The sequence below is a fragment of the Syngnathus typhle genome, linkage group LG10 (genome assembly GCF_033458585.1).
Source record: "Syngnathus typhle isolate RoL2023-S1 ecotype Sweden linkage group LG10, RoL_Styp_1.0, whole genome shotgun sequence".
NCBI lineage: Eukaryota > Metazoa > Chordata > Actinopteri > Syngnathiformes > Syngnathidae > Syngnathus > Syngnathus typhle.
In genome coordinates, this window is record NC_083747.1 from 2,380,163 (window position 1) to 2,406,244 (window position 26,082).

Consider the following 26,082-nt stretch of genomic DNA (forward strand, 5'->3'; position numbering starts at 1 on the left):
GCGTGGACCTCCTGGGAGGCCAGAGAACGATGCACCCTGGCACAATAACTGCTGCCCTCGCCAAGGTTGGGGGGGATGACGGGTGAGGGGAGAAGGTGACCGTGGTGGTGATGATGATGATGATGATGATGATGAGGAGGAAGAAGAAGAAGTAGTCTTACTCACCAAGCCAGGTAGACCATAGACACGATGAAGATAAGCAGCACGAAAGCTCCCGCAGCCACGCCGTACACCCAAATCTTCAACTTACCATCTGCTGAGGGACAGGGAGGAATTAGGGACACTTTCATGAAGTTGTTGCCTTGTGGATCAAGTCCTCACGCTAGATTCGCAATAGAATTAAAAATGTTTGTGACCTGGTCCGTAGGGTTGCAGGTACCAGGTGCGCCCCGAGCGTCCCGGCTGGGTGGTGGTAGTCAGAGTGGGGTTGATGGCACGGCTGGTCTTGACGTCCCCCTTCTTGTCTCCCGCCGTGGGGATCTCCAGGACGGGGATGGGGGCGCACTGGTCCAGGAACCCGCCGGTCGACAGGACCTCCGTGTAGCCTTCCTCGCACATGCACATACCCGCCTGCGGGGGGCAGCACAAGAACGAGTGATTTTGCTGCGTTGAATGTACACCAGAGTTGGTATTCTTTACTTCCTGGTGACTGACCTCGCTGCAGTAAGATGTTGGAGGGAAGCATGGCGGGTTGCACGTGCTGTCGTCCATCACGGGGGTTGCGGGAAGGCAGCCCCCTAAGCGGGGAAAAAAACATCATGAAGCAGATCAACAACACGATAGACGTATACGGAATTTAGACAAATGGGCTCTGATTTTGGGGAATTTGAGTTCTTGCATGAAATTTTGCTAGATCCAAATTGCAGTTTAGTGAAAATTGTCCATCTAGTATGCAGGGATCTAATTTGGTAGCAATCACACTAAATCCAACCAAAATGGCAGTTTTTTGGGGCACAACAACATGACAGTGTTGCAAATTTCATGTTACTAAATGAAATTACTCCAAGGCCTGATTTTTCAAAATGTTAGTCTGGCTCTGACGATGGGGGGGGTTTGATTTGATTGGTGTTGTTGATGTTTTTCTGGCAAGTCATCAAACTTGGCTGCCAAGCTTTTGGCCACATGCGATGATAAACTTAAGTGTTTTGCAATTTAGTGTTCTCCATCTGCCTAAAAAAAAAAAAAAAACACGGTTCCAATTTGGTTGCAATTAGACAAAGCTCTACATGAGTGTGTCTTGGCAGCAGCAGCACCATAAAATGGCTTCCCAATGTCGTGAGGCTTACTTCTTAAGTTGAAAAGTGCAGCCATAATGCAAACCTTGACTTTAAAATTCGAGTGGCTTAATACTTTTGTATTTACTGGAGAGTGACTGTAATGTTCTTACCAGTGACGTTGAGTCCGTCAGAGCGCTGACACCAGATGAACGGTCGCGAGGAGTTGGGCCAAAAGCTGCTCTGCCACTTGTACTCAAAACATTCCCCTTCTAAAATAACAACACCAAAAAAAAAATAATAATCACGTGAAGAAAGCAAAGCAGTTCTGAAGTTGCGGACGTGTCATGGTCTTAAACGTCAAAGGAGTGCAACGGAGTGTTTTAATGTTCACCGAGAGTCTCGGCTTAATGAGCGTCTATCAGCGAGCCTGAGAGATGAAATCAGTATCAGCGTCTCTGCAGACTCAGCTGGAGGAAATGAACAATTTAACCTTGGACAAAGAAGAGACATGCTCCACTATCTCTGCTCGTCATCTCGAGACTCTCGTTCATCTGAAGGAGCTCACGCCACGCCGCTTGAGTTTCCACTCCACATCACGAGCATCCTGGTGGAAATTGACTCTGCTCGGGCCTTGATAGCGAACCTGTGATTTGCGGGAAGTGTCGCAAAGCCAGATTGACTGGCGAAATTCGGTAGGCACCAAATGGCGAGATTAGAAACCGTGCCCGAAAGCTATGCCCGAGGCTCCTTCAAAGCTGGACCAAATCCAGCAAAAGTTGAATGATCCAAGTTTGTATTTTTCCCCATACCTGTGCAGGGTTGCGACTCCCAGACCTGGTCAGGACACAGCTGCAGGTTCTCGGGCTCCTGAGCCAACACAGCTCGCGAACGCACCCGGACCGAACCGAAGTCCACGCCGGCGTCTTTGACGCAGATGCTGACGCAGGAGCTCCAGTCGGACCACTCCATCAGGTAGCACTCACCTGACAAAACACAGTTTCTTTCAATCTTTTTTTTTTTGCAATCTCTACAAGTTTCTGTATTGTTGTTTGACACAGATAAACAGTGAACACAAGACGACTATTAAAAGCTGATAAGTTTCGATTTTGTGGCAGTCCCCCCCCCCAAAAAAGTATGCCAATTATAGCGGTGCTCTCTGAACTGTTGTTCTGCTATTGATGTCTTGTGTATTAAATTCTCCTTGGACCGCAAAGCAAATATCACAGCCGCGTGATTACTCGTCCTAACCGGCTGCTGACTTTTTTATTTTTTTCCTTCACAGCCTTTAACTGCTTTAAAGGTTAATTATGCGTTTTAATTCTCGGCGGCTTCAACTCGCGGCCTGACAAAAAAAAAAAAAAAAAAAAAAGGCGGACAGAATCAATTAGCTTCAATCTTTGGCGGGTAATTGCCGATGACCGTCGCAATGTCTGCCGGCGCTTCTATTCATTTCCTCCTTCCTGTCGCCGCGCTAACAGCAGAGATCATCAGAGGTGAGCTGCGTGGGAAATGGATGAATGAGGTGAGACGTGTCTGGAATGTTTCACTTTCCATTTGAGCGGGAGGAGGCGGAGGAGGTAGAAAGGACTCTAGATGCGGCGCGGGTCGGCTTTGACGACAGCTGACAAGTGCAGCTCGTCAAATAACGAAGAGGGGGGAAAAAAGAAAGTGGAGCACGGGTCAAGAGTGCATGAACGTGTGTGAGAGTTTCCCAATTCCCATACTTGCGAACCTCCCTCCCATTCTGATGCGTCTCGCCGTCTCCCATGCAGCGAGCCGACACACTTTTCTCACCTCTCAAACTGAAGGGAACTAAAAGGTTCCGGTGGACAAGCTCCAGCTGCTCTCGAGTGCCGACTCGAATTACGGGGACGGGTTCTCTTGCGCTAGCTACTTTTTTCTTTTTTTAAATGCTTTGGCTAGTTTTAAATGCTCCTTGGATGCCGACTAGAATTACAGTCCAAGAATAAAAGACGGGCAATTTGAGTTTAAGGTACCTTTTGTAATGAATGCTAAAGAAACGATTAGGTTTTAGTTTCACTCTATAAGCCAGACTGTTTTTTTTTAAATATAATTAACTTTTTTTGCAGTTAATTTTGTGGTTGCAGTTTTTTCCCCTTTCTGCGTGGCCCCTCTTAAAAGAAATGGTGTTATTCCGCCCCAGAATGCTGAACAATTTGCAACGAGTTAAATTAGACACTTTGGAAACGAGCTTTGTGTTTGCTTTTTTTTTTTTGGCAGAGCGAGCGAGCACTAATTTCCCTTTAGGGAGTGCTGACACTGACAAAAAAATAAAAAATAGGGACAACAACACTGACTTAACTGCAAGCCGCACACTCACCTGTCTTATCAAGCAACACTACTAAATTGGGTCTACTTTTTTGGTCTAACCGAGGCGCTGATTGTGGAGCTCAAAATGGAAACGCTGACAAATATCCAGAGAGCTGCTGTGTCCTGTCAAGCTTTTGGGAGCAAAGATCCCTCAAAAGCTGACACATGACTGGTGCCTGTCATCACGATGACAGCAGCTCTCCAGAAAATAAACCCAGTCGAGCAAAATCCCCACAACTCCGCAAGAAATTAAGAGACCACACAAAAAAAAAAAAATGCAATCTCTAATTTTGCTATGAAATCCTTACCAGGGCAAGGAAGCATGCAGGCCTCCTTCAGTCGGATTTGCTTGTCTCCGTCCACGGAAAGTTCCAGACCGCTGCATAGCTCTTCATCCACTTGGCCGCTACTGTCCCGTTCGCCACCGCTGCCATCTGATACGAAGCAGGTGAGGTTCCGGTAGCGCGTGCCGTGACCGCATACCACGCTCTGAAAAATCACCCAAAACCAGAAGCTGATTTTGACCGTCGATTTGACTGAGCAATGTGGAATTTGGTAGGCAGGTTCATCATGAGCAGACCCACAAAAAAGTATTTTTTATAAATGAATATTGATTCAGTTTGACCTTATAGTCCATACTGGACATGAACTGTTAATTTTTCCCCCTGGTTGACGGATAAGTTTGATAATTGGACATGCCATAAAATTAATTTAGAGGAACAACTCAGCGAAATGGGCCATTGAGCCCCCATTCCTCTCTACTCATCATTTTTTTGCTTTATGACACCATTGTATTGATTTAAAGCCAGTGTCTGTGTCTGGTTTTTATGGGATTGGATAATCTCTATCATTTTTAATTCCATTTTAACTTGACAATGTGACGCATTATTTTGTTGTTTGATTTTGATCTACCACAACAAACAATGATTCTCTGTTTTTTACTAAGATCAAAACTATGAAACTGAAAAATAGGCCGAGGAACTTAACTCATCCTCATTGTATTTAAATTTCCCATGTGAACGTAGTTGGTAAATAGCGTCAGTAAAGCTAGCTTGTTAGCAATATAGCAATAGCAAAACTTCCAAGCCATTTAAATAGTACCAATTAAAATATCAAAACAAACTCAGCCGCCCGTGTAAGAAGCCCCCAAGGGGACTTCAAGAAAACACTTCCACGGGATAACTCTATTAATTATTCATATTAATAATATAAATTTGGGCTACTTTGGCCTACTGACCAGACTGAAGCGAACACAGCAACGCAATTACACATGGGAGAGGGTAATGGAGTTTTCCTCGGCGATTGACCCAAAATCTTAAGACATCAAATGAGTTCTTGCGAGAGTCAGAAGGGGAAAATTACTTGAATTATAGACTTTGTTAAACATTTATATGGCTGTTTGCACACTAAGGAGGCAGTCAGAGAGAAAAAGTGGACATTACACACATGAAAGAAGACAAAATGAGCGTAGAATTCATTCTGTAATGTAATATTACATTATTTACACTTCAGCTGCTTTGATTTTTTTTCTTTCGTGTCCCCTTAGGGGAGTATTGTCAAACTCATTTTCATCACAGGCCATACCACAGTTCAATCAGAATGGAAAACACATTTACACTAAATGCAGAGTCAACCCATTTTAGGATTAACTGTTGAGTGGCATTGTGTCGTCTTTTTAACAATAATGAGCAAAAATAGTTAGGTTGAATACATTTGGGTCGTCGTTTTTTTTTTTTTCCCGTGTTTGATAAAAATGAAATATAACGAGTCACTTCTTTACTTTTCGGATGCCAATTGATAAATGGAAGTAAGGAATGATATGGCTTCTGTTTGAATGGACCATATCCACGCACGGCTTGTACCAACCTCTACACGGCACTCCGACCAGGCGCTGTACCGCCATCGGTAGCACGGCCGCACCGGACACGGCTTCCACTGGACCATCGGCGAAGAACACGGACGACCGTCACCCTGCGAGGCCTGCACGACAGACCTCTGACGCCACATCTTGCCTGGAGACCACGCCAAAGGAAATGACATCATCACTCAGTCACATTCTGTCTGTGGTTTAGGTTTACAAAAAAAAAAGTTCTAAAAAAGTTTCAGTTATGTCATAACATTTTATGGAGCTCCTGCAAAAAAAAAAAAACAATTCTGACAAGTGAATGCAGAACATTGATCACCTAAGCGACAAGTGCAAGTCCAAAAATAGAGCTTATGTAACAGTGCACGGAAGAAAGCGACCCCATTTCCATCTCGTGCGCACCTTTCATCCCACGCGCACACACACGTATCCAGAGAAACACACACTTGCACGCACACACACACATGCAGAGGCTTTTGAGTGGTCAAAGAAGCCAACATCAATGAGAAAAGGGGAAAAAGTGCAATCTACCCAAAAAGTCCACAATCATTTTGATCTTTTATTCTGTTGCTTTTTGCCATGACCACTTTGACTGTCGAACTTTTTCAAGCAAAGGATTTTTTTATTTTATTTTTTAGTTCTCCTTTTATACATCCCGTTTGATATGACCACCGCCACTTACCGTCTAAACCGCAAGTCTGCGAGCACTCAGACCAGGGCGACCACTCGGAGAGCTGGCAGTTGACTGGACACTCCACCACGCAGGAGATGTTCATTTGCCACTTCTTCTCCAGTTTCAACTGCGCACACCCGACTCATTAATATGATCATGAATGAGCCAAACATCACTGCGGGCTACATTTGCGGGAACAGGAGACTCATAAGAAATGAATACGATACTCGGGGCCGTCGAAACAACAATCCGCACACACGGGAATACAGCATGGTACGGTATTTCACACTGCCATTAGATGAAAATAGGAGAGGGACTAAGGTGACTCACCTCCTCGCAGAATTTGATGTCCACCGATTTACCGTCACTGCGAACACAGTCCAGCATGCGTGTTTTGATTCCCTGGCCGCACACGGCGCTTGGACTCAATTGACAGGTGCTCCAATCTGAAAACCATTTGAAGAGAGAAAAATGGTAGTAGCTGGAAGATGGAGCAGCAAGCAAATTCTTTTTGTCTTGGAATAACGTTTTGCAGACATCTGTCGCTAGGCAGATTTCATGTCTCGTCATTTCATTGCAAAACTATACATTGCTTTTTGATTTCAATTTGTCTGGCGCTGGACAGGCAGTTTCTAAAGATGACTTTTATTTTGAAAGTTTTTTTTTTTAACCACATGGTAAGGTCCATGGTGCTACAAAATAAAATGGAGACTTTCTGACAGCTCAGACTTAAAATAACTGGTACAGCCACAGAACTCCCAGAATCTAAACAACGTGGCTGTTTTTAAATGCTTCATATGCACGCCGCAGTCTGCAAAATAAAGAAAAACATCAGGGAGGCCCATATTGACTTCAAGCTGACAAAAACAACTGTGTCTGTTTTTAGCTACAATCACTTCATTTATGAACACCACAACAACTCAACAACACAAGTTGTGTGTGTGTGTTTTTGTCTGTGTGAGTCCATGCATGTGTATGTGTTCCTTGTGGGAGTTGAGGTGCGCTACTCTGGGGACGGAAAGGGATAAGAACAAGATGAGAAGGTGCAGCTTGGATGCTTTCCACCGTGGCTTTGATTCAATGATGCGCTTGGCTGGAACGAACCATTATATTTGGAAGGTGTGTGTGTGTGTGTGTGCTTGGGGCGATTCTATAGCAGCTGAGTGAGAACATGCCCACTAGGACAACATGATTCCAAATCCCGGACAGTACATTTTTTTTTACACCGTTTGGCCAATCGGAACGCGGCACAGAACCGAACAGCAGAAAGAAAAAAAAAAAAAGAAAAAAAAAAGTCATCCAGATACAAGCAGATTGCGAATAAAGCTAAAGTTGCTAACGCTACCTGTGATGTTGTAGAAGTAGTTGAAGCAGTTGAGGTTGAGGTTGCAGGGTTCTTCTTCGGCAGTGTCGGGACACATTCTTCCCGCGCTGGGCGAGCGTAGCGTGTACGCGGTACGAATGCGACCTTTGCTTCTGGCGCATGGCTGAAAACAAACAGGAAGTGAAAATTTAGCATTGGCATTCTGGTGGGTCAATTCTTCTCGATTTCTTGCACACCACTGAGAAATAAGCAAACAGAGCTCATGCTGACTTTTCGACATGGAGCGGTTTGTTCCCCAGCTTGAAGAAACATGGAAGCTGTCGCGTACGGTTTTTTAAATTTAAAAAGTCTGCTCCCAAACAAAAACATCAACTGCCAAAGGAACTTACGAATCAACTAAAATACCAACTAACTGCTTCAACACCTGGCGTTGTCGCTTCTTCCGACTTGTTTTTGGGTTAACCCGCCGCCGCTATCTGACTCCCTTCACTTATTTCTGGGAAGATCAGAATTCGAAAAGCCGACGCCTTTCTTTCTTTTTCTGCTCTTGACTCAAGAGCCCTACGGTCCAATTAGGCGCTGTGAATTGGAGAAGCGCGTTAACGGCACCGAGCGTCGCCTCCTCCTGGGAAATGTTCCCGTATCCGACGAGGGCGCTTACGAGAACGACGAGCGGAATAGATTAGAGCCAAAATGGTCGCAAACTTTCAAAGGGTGATGACGGTATCCGAGCGCAAGATTGATTGAGAAGGGAAGAAGAAGAAAAAGTCTTCCCCCGTCTCTTTGTGGAATGTTCCTCCTCCAGGAGTTTCGGCTGCACATGAACACACTTAATGACTCCGACGTCAACCTAAACCCAATCTAACCTTTTTGTCGATGCGAATAAAACAATGACTTTTTGTCTTCAGGTTATTCATTGGTTCATCAGTTGGTTGTTTTGCCAGTCAATTAGATATTTGGTCTTTTTTTTAAGTTAGTTAAGTTAGCGTATTGTGTGTGGCAATATTGTAATATAAAATAGCGCCCCCTACAGGGCATTGTCGCAAGGTTTCCACTTAAAGGAGTCGTTTTGGTGGAGGTCTCCGCTGGACTGTAACGACGTTTAAATTTTTAAGCCCATTTCTGAGGCCATTTTTTTTGATAACCTGCGTCCTTGGACTTAAGGATTAAGATGTTTTGAGGATCTGCAGACACCTTGTACTCAGGGACGCTGCACTTACTAATGCGGTTACATTAACCCAGCCGTGTGGGTTTTTGTGTAATGTTGAGTGTGGTGTGTCATCAATCATCTCACCTCCCGGCTGAATACACCATCAAGTGTGTGTACCTGTGATGTATCAAGTACTTTTCCCGCAACATCTCACTGCACATGTCTTTTTGTAAAAAAAATAATAACTCACTCTTGACAAAAAGCACACAGCAGACAGGTTTTGTGAGTTCTCACCAGGCTGCAGCGGGTCCAAGGACCCCAGTCGTTGAGGACGCAATCTTCAGGACAAGGCAGCCGGCTCTCCCGAGCCCCCAAGGGCATCTCCTCGGGGTCGCACAAGTAGTCCTCCACCCCCTCCGAGGGACCGTCGATGGTGTTGAGCATGCACCTGTCCACAATCAACTTATTATTTGAAACACATCAAAAAGAACAGAAAAGGAAGCCGACGTTGAAATAAAATAACTGCAAGGTTGAACGGCTCGATCATTTTTAAGGTTGTCTAACACAAGGCCAAATAAAAAAAAGCAGTTCAGCTTGTGATGCCTACCGAACTTTTCTGGTCTGCACGCCTTCTCCACAGTTCTCCTTCAGGTCCACGTTGCTGACCTTCCATACACTCCAGGGCTCGGCTACCCAAACGTACTGGTTACAGTCACTCTGGCACGGCACAACCTCGTATACCTGAGGACCCGACACACACGTTTATAAAAAAAATAAAAAGAATTGAAACTGTCATGGCGTTATTAATAAACACGATTAGAAGATGAGGAAAATTCATTACCTGAGCCTGGGGTAGTTGTCATCGTTCAAAAATCCAGTAGAGCAGGATTTAAAAAAGAGACGCAGGAATTAATTAGCAAAATATTTATGAAGACAACACAGCATCATTAATTTAATAAGGCACGGAATGTCATCAGAACACACGCACACACGCACACAGTAGGCCTTTAAGGCTAACATTAGCATTATTAACATTAAGAGGGTGAAAGGTGGACACTTTCAGCACAGTCGCCGCTCAGCAAAAAAAAAAAGAAATGTGCAAGAGCTGCAATAACCGCAGCAAGCTTCAGCTGGTAACTCATTAATAATCGACTGCTCTGTCTGCACCGCTCGCGTCGTCACGCTGTCATAAAAAGCACTCCGCCGCTCACTGGGAGTGAGGCCATTATTTTTGGAATCATTCGGGGGAGGGGTTGTTGCAATACACAGGCAAATTAGAATTCTCGTGTGGCTTCATTGTCATACCACACTGAATTAACATAGGATGTTAAAACAGAAATAGAAAAATAGGTTTAGAATCGAAAGGTTTGCCAAAATGAAACTCCTCAACTCACGTCGACATAATTCCTTGGCGCCAAATGGCCACAAGATGGTGCCAAAGCCAGACTTTGAATGCAAACGTTGAAATATTCCTCACCTGGTTGACGTGGTCCAGCTTGGGACAGGGTCTTCCCCCGTTGTAGGGTTTCTCCCGAAGCCACTTGGAGCGCACTTTGACGCCGCTGCCGCACGACTTACTGCAGCGTGACCAGTTGGACCACTCGCTCAATTTGCAGTCGGACGGGCAGGGGATGATGCACGCCTCCTCGATGTAACCTGTCGAGACAAATCCCAAGAGTCATTACTCTTGATGTTTTTTTTGTTTGTTTTGGGGCGCTGGAGCCTCTGCGTTGGCTACTCATTCGAAGGCTGAGTAATGAAGACGCTCAGGCTGTGCTGCGTAATCAGCCATTGCTACAGTCGACATGAATTTCGGAGATAATCAACTCGAGGCAACACTGGAAGCCCTTGTGGATCCGGGATGTATCGCCGGTGATAATCTGGGGTTAACCATATGCGTTGAACTCGGACTTTGAATGCGACTTCCCGTGAAGATCCTCATTTGAGCGGAACACCGAGATGTACCGGGAAAGGCGCGGATGAGCTCCCCGCGGAGACTGGTGATATACTTCCTGAACATGAACATCCTGCCCTCATTTTCATTTTCACGTCTATGCTGCCTCTTTTTATGTACACTACGGCAAAGCCCAGGAGAGCGTGCGCTATTGTAAATCACGTCTCATCTGCACATCATGTATATACAGTTTCCAGGGCCAAGCACCTGTTGGGCGCATTCAATCTTCTGCATCACGGTGACTCATTGCCATTCAAGGGCGCAGGAGAAGACACCCAGCAGAGCGCCACGAGAGAATAAGTTGCGTATTATTGTGAGGATTGGTTATGAAAATGTGAATTTGGTGTTCAAAACGGAAATTCTGGCTCCTGAGATAAAAAGGTGGGCTATTAAATGAGTCAAAATGTTCTTGAATATCCAAGAAAGACAAACAAGCAAGACATTCGAGACACCTGAGATACAAGATAAGAAAAGGCAGAAACATGACCTTTGGCGGAAAAAGGCAAATTCACATTGAAGCTGGGGATTTACTTTGATGTATTTATAAGCATTATAGCGATTTTTTTTTTGTTTGTGCTCCGTGCTGGCAAAAGGCAATGTCGGAATAAAGGTTTCATTGTTCCCACAGGGCGCTCAAAGTGAAAACGTTTTGATTTGTTTCGTCATTCGTAACATTGTTAGTTTTCTGGCTGTTTGTACACCTTTCTGCTTTTTTATTTTGGTTCTTTTTATCTTTAGTTCAGGGGTCTCAAACTCAATTTATGTGGGGGCTGCTCGAAAGAGTCTGGGTGTCTATTCTACAAAAAAAATTAAGTACTTTAAAATAAATAAATAAATAAATAAATAAATAAATAAATAAATAAAGATTAAAAAAATTAAAAAAATCTTTATGAATGAAAATTCAGAATGTTACGGTTTTGTTTTGCTTCCTGAAAAGGAGTGGTCGGGGGAGAATAACAGGGCTTATGTTTTCACGTGAAAGAGATCAAGTGATACTTGAGAGCAAGACTTGCTGCCTCATCAACTTATCGATTTTGCTAATCGAAGGCGGAACAACACATTGTACTTCACCGGCCGGAAAAACAACGGGGTATTGAAAGTCTGTGTGCGTGCTGACTAAAACACAAGCGAAAAGATAAAGACAAAAGTCAACAAACTGATTGTTTTTTTTTTTCTTCTTACTCAGCAAATTGAATCTTTTGGTACTAAAGACAATTTACCCGTGAACCCAATGTGAACAAAAAATAAAGTTAGAGAAATCCAACAACTCCACCTCTTATAAACGTCTGTTTTTGTTGTGTTCGTATGATTCAAATGTCTCACACGTTCACTTTGGTGGCAATTTCCCAAGCAGTCTCCAGAATTCTCCGCTTGAAGTATTCCCCCTCCCAGATAAGAGCTGACAAGTCGGACGGGAAGGACGCCGACGGAGCGCGGCGGAAATAGGAGGCCTGCTAAATTGTCAAACAAAAAAAGCCCTTCGCCTCCGTTAAGCCTTTCTCCGACCTTGAGTTATCGTGACAGTAGCAGCAATAAGATACAGCTCCGGTCCAAACATTAGGTACCCCTAAATCATTTGTGACTGCACGATCGAATGATTGTGTTCAATAATATAAGCGGACAAAGTAAACATGAAAATATCGTTGTCAATGGAACAATGTATTATGTTTTTATAAACAATTTCATCGGCGCCGACAAATGGATGCCGTCTGGGGAAAAGAAAAAAAAATAATCCCAGGAAATTGTTCAAAAGCATATCAGCAAATTATAATCACAGGCTGACGTGTAGCGTCGTGCTAACATAAGTCTTTCAACAAATACAACATCTAAGACTGCGAGCGCAGCAAGTGTGTCGGCGCCGATTCAATTTGTGTGCGACAAAATGCGTCGGTGGGGCGGGAAAAAAAGGTGCCAGAGACAAAAACATCATCCAAGAAACACACAACAGATGTCCTACCGTGACTGTTGCATCTCGCCGTCTCCACCAAGCGTCCGTCTTGGTCGTAGCAGACCATGGCCTGATATCGGTAGCCTTGTCCGCACTCCTTGACGTCGCCGGTCACCTTGAGACCCAAAGCGCTTTCGGCTCGGCCGCCCTCGGGTAGGATGCAGTCGGACCAGTTGCCCACCGGCTGGGCGTTGTACTTGTCGCACGGGCAGTACTGCGTCTCGCTCAGAGGGTACATCTGCGTGTTCTTGCATTTGTCCTTCTTCTTGCTTCTCCCTTTTGGGTGCACACAAGGCGGAACTGTGTTACGTTTGACGACTTAACGACTCGACCGGTTAAGGAGGCATACCGATTAAGGCCCTCTTCCGGGTGCGCACCCCCACGCAGTCGGCCGAGCAGGACGAGAACTTGGACCAGTTGCTGAGCTGGCAGTCGTCCTGACAGGGCAGCTGGCAGCGCTGGGTCAGGGCGGGCATGCTGCGGCCCAGCTGCAGACACTCGCTCACGTCCACCTGCGTCCCGTCTAGCTGCCGACACGACACGGCTGGATGCACCCCAAAAAAATAATCGATTATTTTTTTGTAGATTTTAGCGAGTCTGGAATTTTGATCAAATTCAATGAATGCAAAGTGAGTTAAGGGGATTTATGGCGCATGTTCTCAGGACTGGCGGAGGATTCTGGAGGAGAGAGGACAAGGTGAGCGAGTGTATGGGATGCCTCGATGGCCGCGGGGCTCCTTCTCGAGTGGACGTCGGTGTACCCGAGAGAGCCTTTGGACGCCGGCCGCCTCTTAGCGGTCACAAAGGGCAACTTAAAAGTTAATGACAACAGAGCGATGGCCGTTCGAAAAGCCTTCCAGTGGCGCGCTGCGTTCAATAACTCGTGTTGCGGGGATATTTCGTTGACAGATCAATCTTTAGGCCCGTTGGCTGTGTGCGCATGTTTTGGAGGTCAGCTTTTATCTGCTCGCCTCAGGAGAGTTTTGTCTCTTGTCCGTTTCAAGGTAACAATGTGGGGAAAGTTGTGCTGCCAAATTACTCCAAAGATTCACGGAGTGCGCAACCTCCAAAGTACCGGTCGACTTAACGTAGCGTCAATGAAACTGTCACCCTGGTGAAATCTTTACTGACCAGCCGGGCCGTGTTTTAAGTCACACTGAACACTCGGACAGTCCCCGATGAATTAAGAGTAAATCATTTTTGTACAGTAAGATTATATAGCTTTTTGTAAACATGAGAAATAATGAATTCTTTTTCACACCAAATATGTCAGAGTCAAAGTCTAGAATTTTTTTTTTTTTTTTTTTTGTAAAAGTTTTGTAACCAGAGACAATTTCGAGTCTTCCACAAACTCGGTATTTTCCTGGAAAATCAACCAAAAATGAAGCTAACATAAAGTGCGTGCTTTTGGAAGCTTCAAAGTCAATTTATCCTTGAACAAGCCACTTATTGGAGGTTCTACCGCTGCATCCATTTTGAGAGTGAAAGTCTTTTTTTTTCTTTTTTTTGGTCACAATAATGAAATCCAGCAAAAACAGACCGTGCACTATATAATATAAGCACTGCGAGCAGGGGCAAGAACATAATGAAATTGATCATTGGGCGTGACCCCTTCAAATTGAATTTTTATGCAAGGCGTAGAGGATTCCACACCCCACCCAGCCATTCTCACGCCTTGTAAAGAAACAAGATGATGAGACCTCAGCATATGTACCTCGCGTTTGCAGTCCTGGCCCGCAATTCTCCTGAGCGCCCGGTCGGTCCTGCCTGAGGAACCACGGAACCAGCTGGCACTTTCTCCACTTGTGGGACTTCCACCTGCAAGGCATTGCAACGTGCATAGTCAAAGTCATTGGCGACAGAGAAAAAAGAATATGTAGTGTTATGTGATCTGTCTACATGTGTTGCTGCACCATTTGTGCTGTCCAGAATACTTAAAACAATAATTGGTGATTCTCAACTGGTGGATTGGGATCCAAAAGTGGATTGCGGAGCCATTTTGAGTGCGCCACAAACAGTTGGTAATCATTTCCAGGAACGAGTAACAAAACCGCCACAAGGTTGCTAAGTGTGCCTTATGGAGTTTCTCATTGTACATTAGCATTAAGGATTGTTTTAAAAATACTTTTGTTTGACTTTGAAGTTGAGTCACCTGCCAGGGGCAATCAACAGCTCCCCCCAAAAAAACCTCCCAATTGCATCACCGATATCTCAAGAGTCTCATTCTATTTGCATTCAATTCACTGGAAATAGAAACTGTACTGAGGTGAACAGATCGGGAAAATTACTCGTGACAAGATGTGGGGCCATCAAAAACAAGCCATCTCCGTGTTTATTAGCGGCATCCTGGAGCGAGCGCGCAAAAACAAACCAAATCAGGCACGCCTAGTAATCAAAGGCGCTCGCCGCCGGATTGTAACTTAATTAGTCATCTTGACACACGTCCCTTTGCACACCTCGCTTTTGTTTACATCACGCGTAACAAGGTGCCATGCTTCTAATAAGCCACACCCACGCAGACACGTTGCGGTTTATTTCCAGAGATGTGTGAAACATATTTGCATCTTTAATCACCATAACCTACATTTGCCAGCACGCCGTGAGTTCAAGTTGTTTACCTGAAGCCGGGACACGTTTGCGGCGGCTGACATTCTTTCTCCTCCTCCAGCACTTCGGGACATTCCTGACCTCCGTTGGAAGGCGCTTGGATGACCAGACGCTTTCTGTATTGTTTGGTTTTCACGGCGTTACCAGCTAGGGAAACGAGACACGTGATGAGAAGGATGTCAAACTTCGGGAAAAATCTGAAGAGCTGGTGCAAAAACGAACGAGACAAGTGTCGGGATAAAAATGGCGACTAATGAGCTAAATTTAGCTTCGCGAGTAAACAGCGTGACAAAACATTCGCAAAAGCAGAACATCCTCGATCTCTTAATATACATTCAGGGGTACTTAATAAATCGGCAGGTGTGCCCACGTTTATCGACCAAGACGGAGCGGTGCCCAATTAAAATGCAAGTGAGATGGTCGACGTGGGCGATAACGAGTGTTTGTCCGACCTCAACCAAAGCGGCTTTGCCCCGGACAGCACGGAAACATCAACGACATCTTTGCTGACGCACGGCGAGGAAAAATAACAAGTTCATTCAGAGGTCGTCGATCTGTCAAATTAATTACGCGTAAGGGAGTGTCGGGTGCGCGGGGTTGGCTGGCTAATGAATCAGTACTGTATTCATACTATATATATTTTCATGAAAAAATACATTTTAAATGAACATATTGGATGTGTTTAAAAAAAAAAATCAGCCCTTGGTGTAATCTAACGTATTTACGGAAGAGGATTAGGGCCAGTGAAGAAAAAAAAAACGGAATTTTTCTCAGAATTCTGAGAGAAAAAGTCAGAATCCTGTCAGCTCTCGTTTTTTTTTTCTTTACTGCCCCTAATCCTGTTCCGTACGTATTCTATTGTAATCGTAATTTTTTTTTGTCAACATTGAAGACAAGAGTTCAGTGACCCTATTGCACAAAGCCTCTCATCGTCAAATGAAAGCAAAATGTCCTGGAATGGAACATATGAAGAAGAAAAAAAAAAAAAAATCGATGCTGCCTGTTTCCCAGCTACACGAATGAGTCATCATGAGCAAAGTCATTTGAGGATTGAAAGCATTTGTTTTGTTTGTCTGGGTTTACCTGCGTCACAGGTATTAGGGCAGGATGTCCAATCGCTGAAAGGGGTCATGATGCAATCTTTCTTGCAGGGCAGCTGACAAGGACGCACCGTGCTGGGCCGAGGAGCCTCCGGACACCTGCGCACAGCCGTGGATGGGACAAACTTAAAAAAAACAAAAAAAAAAAGCAAGGCGATGGCTTGAAACAAAATGGCTCCCCTTTCTTGACAGCAAAAGAGTGACAACAGGCGAGAAAGAATACTAAAAAAAAAAGTACTGTACATATTTACATCTTTTTTGTCCCTAAATGACAGATTTTCTGTTTTCCGTCTTCTTTGGCGCAGTCATTGAGTCCTTGGAGCGAAAGCAGAAATATTTATCAGCATCTGTCTGCTGATTAAATTGCCTTTAAGTATCAATGCGGCTTAATTATTGTCATTATCATCACTGACAAGTGGCAGCAGTTAATTAGGCTTCCTGGAAAGCGCACATTTGATTTTTATTTACCCAAGCGTGGCTGTGAAGGCTAGATACCACTCGGGAGAGCCCGAAGTCTGTCATCTTTGTTTAGAATGTTATTTTTTTACTATTTTTTTTCCCCCCTCGCCTGCAAATTATTCAGCCGCGATTCACTAGAAGCATCTGTCTCTCAAGCAGCGCATCCGTCTTGCTTGTTTTGTCATCTAAATGGCGCATTAATGTGCACAATGTGTTTTTCGATTTTCATATTTGCCTACCAGACAGCGCTGCTCGCCCTCCCCCCACTCAAAGCCCCTTCCTTAAGTGTCTAACTCGAGTCTAACTGGAGCAGAAGCAAGGCGAACTTACTTTTTGGGGGGCACTTGCCCCACGTTGACACGCACGCACATGACTTTTCTCGTCTGGAGCCCCTTGGCGCAGGTCTCAAAGCCCGCCCCCGCCGAGGTGGCGTTGAGGGATGCGGACGAGGGGTCCTCGGTGCAGGGCCCCCATGGACCCGTTTGCCAGTGGTACACGGTGCAGGCGTGCTCGTTGCAGTTGCGGACCTCCTGCAGCGAGCTGATGTTGGGGCACACGGCGCCGCCTTGGGAGGGGACACAGTTAAGTTTGACGTACTGGAGCAGGCTCCTATCTCGTGACACCCCCGCCCCATTTATTACTGATACACTTTATCACGAGAAACATTTATTCATAGTTCTTCCCCGCCCACACGCTGTCCACAAATCTAGAACCATTCCAAGACATCCACAACTATTCGTCTATTTGGAGCAAAATTTACCCAAAATCTCTGGAAATTTTGGCACCCGTGAAAGACCTTGGAGCAAAGAAACAACCTGTCAATGAATCCAGCAACAAACTCTAAAAACAAGTCCAGGCTTGTATGAACCAAAAACTCGACCATATTTGGGGGAGGTGCTAACGTGCTAAGCAAGCTAACTAGAAGTTTCAAACTAGTCTGCTTCCGTTACCCTCCATGACTGTGATCCAGGCCACAACCATGGCAGTGACTGCGAGTGAGGACACACAAGACGCACTTGTAACCGGCGAGGACAAACCAAGTGATGTCACAGCCGACTCCTAAAAGGTTTCACCTTCGCCGGCGTTGTAAGCCAGAATGGAGCGCGTCCTCATCTGCTTTCCCTCCACGGTCTTGCTGGAGCAGGTCTGCGAGCAGGTGGACCACGGCGTCCAGTCGCTCAGCACGCAGTCCCTGGAGCAAGGCACCTGGCAGGCCACGGGATCCGGAGGCGGCGTGGACGAGCACAGGCTCTCGTCCACCGGCTTTCCTGAACACCAACGTGACATTGTCATGGCAGGTCCGAGCAGTAAAATAAAAAAATACTATTTTTGTCCAAAATGTTTTCAAATATATTTTTGCATGGTACATCTGTGCTTCATTTCATATTTATTGTTTACTATGAGATGATTTGACATTTTTCATGAAATTAAAATAGTGTGTCGCTAGCATATTTAGCATCCGTTAGCATCAACGACTTCATATAGCGGAGCAGCAGTGGTGATTCAAAAGAGGAGCATATTGACACGATATCTGATTTCGACCTTGTTTACGGATTACATTTTTCATATGGATTTAGCCGCCGCCACTTGAGTGGCACCGCCCGCATATGGAATAAAATCAAAATGGTAAATCCGTGTGGAATTTACACTGGGGAGCGTATGAATTATTAATAAAGCTGATATAACCGTGACATATCTGTGAAGCCACCATATGAGGAAGTGGGAGAAAATCTATTTATTTATACGGACTCTGGCGAGTCCGTTCTGCTTCTGCCATGTAGACCGCACGCCTCACCTCCGCCGAATTATAAGCGAGGGAGCGAGCGGCTTCGATTGGACGTAAACACCAAAGAGAATGCGCAATTTTAGTCCTTGGAAATTTCATGCAGATGCGTGTCACTCAAGAGTGAAAAATCTCTGCAAGACAAGAAGACCGTCTCCATTTTTAATGAACAACCTTCACTTGTTGCCCGTGTGACCTTTGAAGGTTTGGTGGAATCAGAAGAACAAGAAAATCCATTTTCATCCGGATCAGAGGCGGGCAGTTCAATCATTGTGGTTTGTCTCGGTACCGGAGGCATCAAGGACCGATCCGTTCACGTGACGGGTGCTAACATTTACAAGAGAATGCCACCGGTGGTGGTGATTCTTTCATGAGACGAAATAAAACAAAATGGCCGTCAAACGATATAAAACGTAGAAAAAAATATGTAGTGGGGGGGCGAGATGCACTCAGAGGACGATTTGATTTAGTAGTAAAGTTAATTGCTCGTGGAAGGGAGGAGGTACGAGTCAGCGTTACGGCGGGGCGGCCATCAAAGCGAGGAAGACTTTTTCATGACAGGAAGCGTCGCGCTCATTTATCAGAGCTTGTTCAGCGTCGCGGAAGAAAAACTTTCCCAAAGTGATTAGCTGTCACTCACACGTCCCGAGAAAAAAAAAGCGAAGATTTTACCGTTGCTGTCGATGCAGCGGACCCGAGCGAGCTGCCTTCCGGGCCCGCACGGCTTCTGCTCGACGGGAACGCATCGCTCCAGGCCCACCAGTTGCCAATCGTAGCAGCTGGGCTGGTCGCAGGGCAGCGCCTCCACCAGGTGCGGGCAGTTGGAGGGGCCGCCCGTGGGCTCGTTTGTTATCCGGCGCCGTCGGAGTTTGAACCCTGCGACGCGGGGGGGACGAGAACACGCGTGACCGTAATGGTATGGTTCTCATCCATCTTTCACCAACATCATCATCATCAACTATTCAGTGCACTCCGAGGCTGGAGAAGGATTAAAATTCCATGACGCTCCATCATAAATTTACATTTTTGTGGGATTCTTGGAGATTTCTCCGAGACCATTTCAGCTGTATAAGGCTTTCCCGTTGTCCGTCTGCGTTATGAAGATTGCATGTTAATTTTCAATCAAGTTTATTACAGCACCATAAGTCAAGTGCGGGAGGCTTTTAGCACACTGTAAAAAGTGACTGATAAATCTTTTACGAGCAAGGATTCTGCTGGCTACGTCTTCTTGGGAGAAAAAGAAAAGGAATGTGGTACGCGAGCTTACGCTGGACTGATGAGCCACATGCTGCTTCACCAAGCGTAGCTGGATGTCCGGTGTGTTTGCGTTACCTTTTTTAGCCGACGGGTCGTCGCAGGTCTCGAAGGTGCACGGCCCCCAGGCACCCCAGGGGGACACTTGGCATTCTACAGGACAGCTCAACTGGCACAGTTGCGAGCGATCGGGAACGGAACCGCCGCACAGACTGTTTTCCACCGGACGAGCCGCTGAGGGGGGGGGGGGTTAATCAAATCAGTTAGACAGACAGATGTGTATAATTGCATTCAAATAAAACTTGTGGTATCCTGTTTAGACCTGTTTGAATGTAAACAAACAACCAGAGTATTATGTATTTAGTTTTTTGCGTCACTTGATTTGGAGAAAACGAAAGAATTAAAGGAGTAAGAGTGGGAGCATGAAGAGAGAGAGCAGGAAGAGGGGAAAATTTGATTAGGAGGAAGGATGGAAAAAGAGAAGAAAGGTGTGTAAAAGGGAGAAGCGAAGAAACCCATTTTGTTGGACTTTAAATTGTACTGTTGTTAAAAAGGCCCGTCTCCATTTTGCTCCCACGTCGAGCGTTTAATATTACCAGCCACAAAAAAAAAAAAAAAAAAAAGAATACATAAAACTACAACTCGTGTGCCGGCAGAAGCTTAAAAATCACAAGAGCTGAATCACAAATCCTCAGCGCAGAAGTCAAGTGGGGGCTTTTGAAATGCAAAGAGGCCAATAGCGCTTATAAATAATTCCACTGGTAAACACGCACACACACACGCGCGCATGTTAAACGGCGGCTTGCGGAGCCCCCTGTTAATCCACGCCTCGTTAGGAAAATACACCTAACGGGTGCCCTCTTTGTTTCTTCCTGTGTTGACTGACAGATCTGAAGACTCATTTGCATACGGTTTTAGCCGGCGGTGGGCGGTGCGTTTGGTGCGTGGGCCTTCAGTGAGGTCTTAACCCGACTTAATCCAATGCTTAAAACCGCCGCCATCACGTTCAGCAATTATTAAAAAAACATCAATATGCACGAAGAATGCAATATAATAGTACTCGCCCGTGCCAAAAACATCACAATCAATATTTAACACAATACATGAATTTTTATTGGATTTTTTTGTGGAAAGCTGGAACAGATTTCCGTTCATTTAAATGGGCAAAGACGATTTGATGATTGGCTTGGAAAAGTTTTTTGTTCTTGGCCCAAAGCAATAAAAATATTGCTTTGCTGCCATGGTTTAGCGTCGATAGGTTATTATAAGAGTAGAGAGGGAGCGGCGAAAGGAGGAAGAAGAGGATTGAGAGAAATATTTGAGGGAGACGACCTACCTGTGATGTGAAAGGAGACAGAAATGAGTGGGGGTACACTAGGCTTCTGTTGTCTTTGGGTTTGACCCGCTGCAATAACAGGGGGGAGAAATAGCGCTAATTAACTACGAGCTAGTCTAACGGCACAAGCGGCTAGCCGTTAGCTATTAGCCGTCCATACATGGGACAGTAACACAAGCATGGTGGGGTATCAAAGAGGTGGTCTATGAAGGAATTCCTTCATTAGGGTGAGTTTCATGCAGGTCAGGTAAAGCACTAAGGAGCGATTTGCGCTCAGGCAAATCCTAACACTGTGAATTTGTCGGACACAATGTCACCGAGATCTCATCTGAGGTCAGTTTTGCGTATACTGCATGGATTTGGATTTAGAGACGGTGGGACCTCACTGACTCTCTGGGAGATTATAAAAGCTCCTGCGCACTCACCAACACCCCTAAGTGGAGGGAGAGCTCCTGCTCCTCACAGATAACCACTCGAGGTGTGTGTGTGTGTGTTTAAATGCAACCCAACACATTTATTTCAAGCTTGTAGCTGTAATTGTGTGCTACGGCTTTGGATAGACTAACGTCCCAATATTTTCTGCGTTACGATAAATGAACCTATCATATGCTTTTCCCTTATGACAACTTGACTCTGTAGGTGCTGCTGTTTTAGTTAGCAACATAATCCCCCCCCCCAACCCCCAAAAAAGCTGATCAGTTTCAGTAGGTTTTACCTTTTTCTTTCTCTTGGAAGTCACTGACGTACTTGAGGAGCTCGGCGTTGGCTTGGACGCAGTAGATCTCTCTGGTCTGTAGACCCCCACCGCAGAGTCCGGTCAGGTTGGCGCGGCGGCGATCCTGCTGGCCCAGTAGCAAGTCCACCCGGCAATCGGACCACTCGGTGGTCCTCCAGGCATAGCTGGGAGGCGTGACAAGGCGAGTCAAGCACTATGTCGCTAATATTTGCTCTGAGGTCACATTCGAGTCGAATTCAAGTCAAACTACAGCTCATGTTAGGCACTAAGATCTGATCTGAAGTCAGTTAGAATTACAAGTGGATCTGTCCGCTCACATGGCACAAGGCATCACAGCATCCCCCTGAGGCTCGCAGGGCTCGCGCTCGCTTATCGCGGGGCACTCGGTCCCTTCGCCGGTGGGGAATTGCAGCACTTGTCTGCGGCGCTCTCGCCAGCCACCGGGCAGCTTGGAGTCCGAGCAGGTCTTGGAGCAGGGCGACCAGTCGCTCCAGTCGCCCACTTGGCAGTCTCTGGGCAGCACGCACGACTGGATGATGAGAGGCGCCTCCCTCGGCGTGCACAAGCTGCGGACACGCGGAAGAAGAACGCACTTTGGCTGTATTGTGACATCCTAGCATGACATCATAACACGTAGCGTAAACATTGGAATGCATCATCATCAGGGTGCTTAATTCTCTCCTCCCGGCTTGGCATAAAATGAACGCTCAGATTTCATTTCAACAGTTAATGAAGCACGCAGGAAATGTCGCAACAGAGCGAAAAAAAAAAAAGCTTTTGTGTTTAACACATTCATATTTGAGCACAATGGCGAGAGCTCGCCTCTATCACCAGTGCGACTGTTCAATCAAAACATTGTCGACTGACAACGCGTGCCACACGCACACACACGCGGCGCCACAAATGTGTGCGGTGTGCTCGAGGTGAAACGTCGACACGAGATCGTTCCAGAACACGGTAGCGAATCATCGTCGTCGTCTAAACAAAACATCGTGCCGCAACCTTGCGGCATTGTAGCGTTCATTCTTCTGGCACGCACACACACACACACACACACACACACACACACACGTGCAGGTGTTTTTTAAAATAAAGTGAGTTGCGCCCGAGGTGAGTTACCCAAATGAGAGCTTTCCAAATGAAGCAGCGGTGGAATTAGAGCTAATAGCTCGTCAGCTACGCGGCCTTCGGGGGGGGAAGAAAACCTGAGAAGTCGTCGGTTTTAGTTTCCAACATTTCTAATGACTCTTCGTGCACCCTGGGGTAAGGGAAGGAGGCGGTGTGTGTGTGTGTGTGTGTGGGGGGGGGGGGGGGGGGCTTTGCTAAATGCAGTTTAGACCCTCAAATGATGTTCCACACGCAGCGTCGCAGTCAATGCTAATGAGGCTTGCTAGTCACCATGTGGTGGATGCTAGCACGCTGCTGCTATGGATATAAATATATATATAAATAATTTACAACATGGCGTAGTGGTTCCCTGCACATGTCAGATATAATGGTGTCGTCCCTCATGTGCCGCTAGTGGCAAGTTTTCCGCACTTTTTCTTTGCCAAAGTTGCGGGGAAAAACAAGTGTGAATATATCAACGTGAGGGAATCAACACGGCCGGCAGAGGAGGGGGTGAATATTCATGGATGCGGATGGGGGGGGGGGCGCAACCGCTTGTTCTTTGGAACTTTTGATGGGCGTCACCGTGGAGAAACATGAATGAACACGTTTAGTGCATAATACATCATATCGCATCCTCCACCGCCGGGATGCGGGAACAAAGGCTGACGAGCGGGGAGGCTCGCCCGCAAAGTTTTCCTGGAGATTAAAGAGCAGCGGAAAACAGTGCTGGAAAACTGCAGCAGACGCTGTGGAATTTCCATGGAGAAGAAAGACGAAACAGAAAGAGCTCCTTATCATCATCATCCATGACCACCTTTCACGACTTGCTCGCGTTGAGCAGCGCTCAACTCTGCGTGACATCTTCGCGTAAATCCAAGGCTCACATCTCAAAGTAATTATTCTCAAACTAAATATCTCTTGATAATTCTTATCTTCTCGTTCTAATGAGTTACTTGGAGTGAAATAAGGCGGAAAAGTGGAAACTCACTTGCGTGGAACTGAGCTGCTGTTCCTGTGAACGCAGTGGACGTCTCGCGTCTGGTATCCCACCTGTACGTCCCAGGAGGAACTCTCCTGCCGGTTCAAGCGGTTCCTGGTGCGTTTCTTCTGGATCAGCTCCTTTGTTTCGAGGTCTTTGGCTCCTCCCTGCCCTTTCCCCTTGCGTCGCTTGGCCTGGCGGGTTGTCCGCGTCTGAGGCAGGACGCAGGGTGTCCAGGCGCCCACCCGGAGGCTGTACATGCCCTCCGGTCCTGCACAGGGCCCCAGTTTGCAAGACTGGAACTCGGTCAGATTGGGACAGATGGAGCCGCCGAAAAGGGGCGGGACCAGGACGCTTCGGACCCGGTTGCGGAGGCCCGTCCCGCAGGTTTTTGAGCAGGACGTCCATGGGGAGTAGTCGGAAACAATGCAGTCCTGAGGACACGGTATCAGGCAGGCTTGCTCCAGTCTGGGTTTGGTTTCAAAGTACTCGCAAATGGCGTCCTCCGCAGGGGAGTCGTCCGACTTGAGGGCGCAGTCCACTTCTCGGGTCTGGATCCCCTCCTCGCCCCCGCTGCAGGTGAAGGGACGCGGAGCCCCCGAGGTTCTGGAGGACACGGACACGCACGGGTTCCAGGGACCCAGACGCCAGTCGTACAAGTCCTTGTGCCAGTCGCACACTCTGAAACAGTTTCTTTGGTTGGATGGCCGCAGCGACTGATCACAGTTGGTGTGCAGCGTGGTCCAGCCCTCCACGTGGGCGCACCAAACCGCCCGGCTCTGGCTGCCCCCCGGCCCGCAGTCGCTGCCCATGCACCTCCCCCAAGGACCTGACAACAGACAAACAACCAGTTACAACTAAACCGCACCGAAACGACACCAACTTAATCATGGTAAAGAAGACGAATGAGATTTGAGGTTAGGTTTTCAAATTTGCATCTCAAGACGGGCTTCGAGGTTGAAATTGTTTCTTGCTATTGCTGGAAATAAACAGCGTTGCATACAAAATGCTGTGTTTAAAAATAAAATCCGACATCTAAGAAGAAAACTAGTTAAAACAGTAAATCAATAACATAAAAAAAAACTAAGTGCTGTATGTTAAGGAGAATAAGATCTGACATCTAAAAAGAAAACCAGTTAAAACAGTAAATCAATAACATAAAAACAAAATAAAAAGAATGCTAAGTGTCACGTTAAACCCAAAGCCCGCAAATTAAATGTTTTAAAATGAGTTTTAAAGACGGATAGAGCAGGTCGGGGTGGGGGCTTGCATCCATGAAAACCACTATAAATGAGAAAAATGTAGAAATAGGGATTTAGAAAAAGCACAAGTGAACTTTCCCCTGTGCTGGGATTTGTTCTATTGTGATGATGACGATCCGGAGCCAGGATTAACTGAAGCCATTGTTGTTATATCTTATTCATGGATGCAATTGATGCAATTTGCTATTACCATAATCTTTCAGCTTTTCCTATAAATGTACAGGAATGAGGAATCGTTCAAGAATATTACCTTTTATCCCATTTTAACGTTGGTTAATATTATTTCATTTCCTGCTCCACCAGTTAAAAAAAACAACAGTAGCTTCGGCATAATTCTGCTGACAAACCAAAACGATGAACCATCACGGAGCTTCGACCCTCCCTGGGCGAGGTAATGGGCAATTCTTCTTAAAAGCCCAAATGTCGAGAGACAGCGTCGCATCATCTATACGTCTGCTTTGACTCGACGTGAGCCGACAACGCCCGAACGTGACCTCCCCCAAGGCCTGCGACGGTCGGGAAGAAGACGCGGCTGCGTATGAGTGACATCTGAGACCAGATGTTGATTGTCAAAAATATTCTTTGGACAAGACGTAACTGCCGGCTTGTACGCTTCCCAATGTGCCTGCGTTTAAGAGCCCTTATAAGGTTTGTGTCTACATATTTTCATCTAAAGCGCCAAATCCCTTCCTGACAGCAATATCCCTCACCGTGCATGTCGTTACCCGCTAATCTTTTTTGTGTTCTGCGGATTAAACCGTGAGGATTTTCTTCACAATCTATGAATGAAAAAAAAAACGGCGTGTGTATGTGTGCGTACGTGCGTGACGAGAGAGAGGGAGCACGGCATTGATGGTGATGATGTCGCTTTATTAAGACAAATTGTCCAATCACGCGGCGGGATGCGCCGCCCTCGGCGTCAGGATTAGATTAGCGTCTCCCACAATGCATCACTTTTACATCCCGATCCAATAAAAGGGAGGGGGAAGGTGGGA

The 26,082-nt window shown here is 46.1% G+C and overlaps 1 protein-coding gene across 1 annotated transcript in view; it reads right to left on the reverse strand.

Moving 5' to 3' along the window:
* thsd7ab (thrombospondin, type I, domain containing 7Ab) overlaps positions 1 to 26,082 on the reverse strand; it is a 45,659-nt gene that overhangs the window by 2,471 nt on the left and 17,106 nt on the right. Inside the window, exons 2-28 of the mRNA XM_061289404.1 lie at positions 23,835 to 24,654; positions 22,054 to 22,302; positions 21,716 to 21,900; positions 21,001 to 21,069; positions 19,743 to 19,898; positions 19,083 to 19,286; positions 17,701 to 17,895; positions 16,958 to 17,192; positions 16,152 to 16,267; positions 15,080 to 15,215; positions 14,176 to 14,279; positions 12,811 to 13,005; positions 12,471 to 12,737; positions 10,037 to 10,215; positions 9,401 to 9,406; positions 9,167 to 9,300; positions 8,854 to 9,007; positions 7,431 to 7,572; positions 6,416 to 6,531; positions 6,095 to 6,212; positions 5,415 to 5,560; positions 3,857 to 4,037; positions 2,027 to 2,200; positions 1,388 to 1,486; positions 655 to 737; positions 357 to 570; positions 166 to 253 (exon numbers count right to left, since the gene is read on the reverse strand). Coding sequence (XP_061145388.1) covers positions 166 to 253; positions 357 to 570; positions 655 to 737; positions 1,388 to 1,486; positions 2,027 to 2,200; positions 3,857 to 4,037; positions 5,415 to 5,560; positions 6,095 to 6,212; positions 6,416 to 6,531; positions 7,431 to 7,572; positions 8,854 to 9,007; positions 9,167 to 9,300; positions 9,401 to 9,406; positions 10,037 to 10,215; positions 12,471 to 12,737; positions 12,811 to 13,005; positions 14,176 to 14,279; positions 15,080 to 15,215; positions 16,152 to 16,267; positions 16,958 to 17,192; positions 17,701 to 17,895; positions 19,083 to 19,286; positions 19,743 to 19,898; positions 21,001 to 21,069; positions 21,716 to 21,900; positions 22,054 to 22,302; positions 23,835 to 24,654 — 4,765 coding nt within the window. The remainder of the gene's footprint in view (positions 1 to 165; positions 254 to 356; positions 571 to 654; positions 738 to 1,387; positions 1,487 to 2,026; positions 2,201 to 3,856; positions 4,038 to 5,414; positions 5,561 to 6,094; positions 6,213 to 6,415; positions 6,532 to 7,430; positions 7,573 to 8,853; positions 9,008 to 9,166; positions 9,301 to 9,400; positions 9,407 to 10,036; positions 10,216 to 12,470; positions 12,738 to 12,810; positions 13,006 to 14,175; positions 14,280 to 15,079; positions 15,216 to 16,151; positions 16,268 to 16,957; positions 17,193 to 17,700; positions 17,896 to 19,082; positions 19,287 to 19,742; positions 19,899 to 21,000; positions 21,070 to 21,715; positions 21,901 to 22,053; positions 22,303 to 23,834; positions 24,655 to 26,082) is intronic.